General features: G+C 64.2%; 1 protein-coding gene across 1 annotated transcript; it reads right to left on the minus strand.

Moving 5' to 3' along the window:
• Positions 1 to 346: 346 nt before the first annotated feature.
• LOC123253345 (BTB/POZ domain-containing protein KCTD12-like) lies at positions 347 to 3,400 on the minus strand. Its single transcript, XM_044682537.1, has 2 exons — positions 3,231 to 3,400; positions 347 to 1,993 (listed from the first exon to the last, which is right to left on the minus strand). The coding sequence occupies exon 2, from the start codon at positions 1,977 to 1,979 to the stop codon at positions 1,188 to 1,190; it is 792 nt and encodes a 263-aa protein (XP_044538472.1). The 5' UTR covers positions 1,980 to 1,993; positions 3,231 to 3,400; the 3' UTR covers positions 347 to 1,187.
• Between the last annotated feature and the right edge of the window lie 130 nt (positions 3,401 to 3,530).

Genomic DNA, 3,530 nt, shown 5'->3' on the forward strand with positions numbered 1-3,530 from the left:
AGAGAGGGAGGGGCAAAGCCCAGCACACCGAGAACGGCCCGAGAGAGAGCCTCTGACGATACGTTTCCAAAGCGGGCACCTGGAGTCGGACACATCAAGAAGAACCGAGGCCTCTCGGCAACCAGAGCCCGCAGGGCCGGATCGATGCTCTTGTCATCCTCTGCCAGATGGACAAACTGAGACCCAGAGCTGTGAAGCAGCTTACAGAGTTGGGGAGGTATCTGGGGAGCCCTTTGACTCCTCCCACAGAGGCTGAGCCTGGCAAAGCTGAGGTGGCCAGCGGCAGCCCACCAGGTTCCACTGGCCAAGGATGCTCACAGAAGAGGCGAAGAAAGAGGCCGAGAAGGGAAGGGAGGGGTCTTTATTATTTCTTCCTTTATTGCATGTGCCTGGGGGGTGCCAGGGCCAACCAACACAGAAAGCACCGGCTGTCACTGGGGAAGACCTAGAGGCAGCCAGAGGAGGGCTGCCCCTGCCCTTTCCCCTGGCCGCACCGAGGCACGCCTGGGCCTCTGTTTGCCCTCGTTCCCCCTCGGCCCTTCACTCGCCTCACTCTCAGGAGCCTCTGGACGGCCCGTCCCACTTGCCCCCCTCTCCCCTGCACCAGTTTCGCCGACTCCTGCCAGAAGCCTCCCTCCCTCTCTTTCCCCTTTCCCCTCCCCCACTGCCAAGCTGCTTGGGGCCCTCAGGGGCCATCGTCTTCATCCGTCCAGTTGGCCTTGTGGGACCACTACGCGGGGGACAGTTCTGGGTGGGGCGCAAGCCCAGGAGCCGCTGGACCCTGTGAGCCTCCCACCCAGGGCCCAAGGCCTTCGGTCACAGAAGTCACGAACCCAAGAGGAAGGAAGGGCTGGGGGGTGGGGGTGGGGGGGAGGTTGTTGGCAGCCTTGGGTTCCACCTCGTGCCACTCGTGGCATTCATCCATCGCCCAGGCCCCACCCCTCCCCGTGGTCCCCGACCTGCCAGGGCGATATGTTTATATGGACACACATATGCAGAGGAGCCCGTGCCAGGGCCAGAAGCAAGAGGGCTCGACGTGGTGGGCCAGGGAGGCTGAGGGCCCGGGGCACCAAAGCCCCTCCGTGAAGAAGAGAGCTAGCACGGGCCCACGGCGGGAAGGGGAGTCGGGACGCGCCGGCTTCTGTTTGGCTGGGCGGCGGCGGCGGCGGCGGCGGCGTCTTTAAGGATCACTCACGGTAAAAAATGTACTCGGTGTAAGAGGTCCAGATCTTGTCGTCGCTCTGGTCCTGGGCGCAGGCGCAGGTGCCCGTCGAGTTGGACGTCACCATGTGGAAGCCGGCGTTGGCCAGTCTGTCAAAGGCCTGCTCCAGGTAGTTGAATTTGAGGTAGTAGCGGGACGTGTACCGCTCGGGAGGCCGGTCCGGGTCCCGACTCTCGTTCAGGGTCTCGCCAAATACTTCTTTGGCCAGGGAGATCTTGCCGCACACCATGATGCGGGCCACGCGACGAAATTTGGCATCGGTTTGGCTATCGCGGCCCAGGGTGTAGGAACCGCGGTAGCCGAGGGTGATGTAGCCGCCTTTGCGGACGGCCCCGGCGCCGGGAGAGCCCCCCGGGTTGGAGTACTGCTCTTCCGAGTCATCGGCCGCCACCGCGCCGTGGTTTCCGGGCTCCGGGGCCAGGATCTTGACGAGCTCCGGCAGCTGGAAGTACTCGGCCTCCCTCCTGAGCCGGCTCCGCTCCGGAAAGTGGTCGGGCAGCACCAGCTGGTGGTCTCTCATGTAGTCCAGCACGTAACGAAAGAGGAAGCCGTCTCGGTCCACGAAGAAGCGCCCCTTGTTGTCGTGGGCCAAGGAGAGGGGGCTCTTGCGACTGAACATTTCCCAGAGCAGGGAGCCTTGGACGCTGACCAGGGTGGGGTAGCGGGTGATGTACACCTGCCCTCCCACGTTGAGCTCCACGATCTCGGGGAAGGCGGCCGCCTCCTCTCTGCCTCCGGCGCTGTGCACCACGGCCATGGCGACCTCTGCGGCTGCAAAAGCAAAAGAGACCCTCAGCCGGGGGGATCGGGAGCAGGGGCGGCCCGGCGACACCCAGGGGCCCCTCTCGGGCGGCCCCGCGGAGCGCCACTGCTTTCAGGATCCTTGACATGGGGGGGCCTGGTCTCAGCATCCACTCGGGCCAAGGAATGCTACCACAACAGGAAGTCCGCGTGCTGCCTGCCTGCCTCCCTCCCTCTTTAACCCTCGAAGGTCAAGCCCGAGTTCTGGCTGCCGAGGCCAGAAACCCTTCCCACCCCGAAGGAGACTGTCCCTTCCGGGCCCCTCTGGCTTCTGGATGGAGAACTCCACTGGCCGCGCCCCCAGCACAGCGGAAACCGCCTCAGGGCCTGCCCCCCTCCCAAACCGCTGGGCCAGGCTTGGCCTTCCCGAGCTCCCCGTTCCTGCCCACCGAGCCACCGGCCCGGATACGCTTCCTTGTTGATTGAGCAGGAGGGCGGCCCCCTTCGCTTCTTAATCAGCCTCCCTGGCCTTCTCCCAGGATCAGAGTCGGAGACAGCAGGGACTTTGAATGGCTTCTATTTCACAGAGGAGGAAACTGAGGCTGCGCAGAGCAGTTACGTGCCTTGCCCAAGGTCTCTCTCTCACACACACACACACACACACGAAGTGGCAGTCTAGACTTGAACCCAGGTTCTCAGAAAAGCCTCGACAGCCGGATTCAGAGGACCCGGATTCAAATTCAGACTATCCCTGAACTCTGTAACTTTAGGCAAGTCATCTAACCTCTGGGAGAGGCAAGGAAGGGCCGAGCTAGGGGGATGGCTGTGAGTGATGATGATGATGACAGTTAACACTTTGGAGAGCCTGATAAGAACGATGCCGGGGGGGGGGGGGGGGCATTCTAATAGTCCTGATTCTCTTCACTGAGAGTGGATGAAACTAAGAAAGCACAGAAGTGGAGTGACTTGCCCAGGGTCACCCAGCTAAGAAGCGGATCTGGGGCCGGATTGGAACTCGGGTCTTCTTAGCCGCCGCCCCCTGGCTAAAGGGATGCTGTTCAGATGGGCTTAGCAGAATTTTTCAAATGGGGAGGGGGGGAGGGAGAGGTCAAAGACGATGGCCAGGACGGGAGTATTGAGGGCTGGGAGGCCGGCGACGTCCCTTGACAGTAAGAGGGAAACTGAGGCGGGGAGGGGGCGGGGTTTCCCGGCGCTTCCTCAGCCTCCCCGCAGCCCCGGAGCCCACTTCGGGGGAGCAGCTCCTTACCTGGGCGGGCGGCGCTCCCTTAATTCATGCTCTCCCGCGCCAGGCCGATCCTGCCGGCCTCCCCCGCCCCCGCCCCCGGCGCCCCGGGCGCGGCCCGGAAGGGGCCCGGAGCGTGTTCAAGGTCACCCAGCCCAGAAGGCTGGCAGGTGGGGTTCCCGCCTCCCCCGGGCTGGGCGAATTGGGGCCCGCCGGCCAGAGCCGGGCACGACCCAGGCTTCGCGGCTCTCCTCCGCTCTCCCTACCCAGCTCGGCCGGCCCCCGGGGGCTACCGCTGGGGCTGGCCCCGGGACGGCTCCGCAG

Source organism: Gracilinanus agilis, chromosome X, assembly GCF_016433145.1.
Source record: "Gracilinanus agilis isolate LMUSP501 chromosome X, AgileGrace, whole genome shotgun sequence".
Lineage (NCBI taxonomy): Eukaryota > Metazoa > Chordata > Mammalia > Didelphimorphia > Didelphidae > Gracilinanus > Gracilinanus agilis.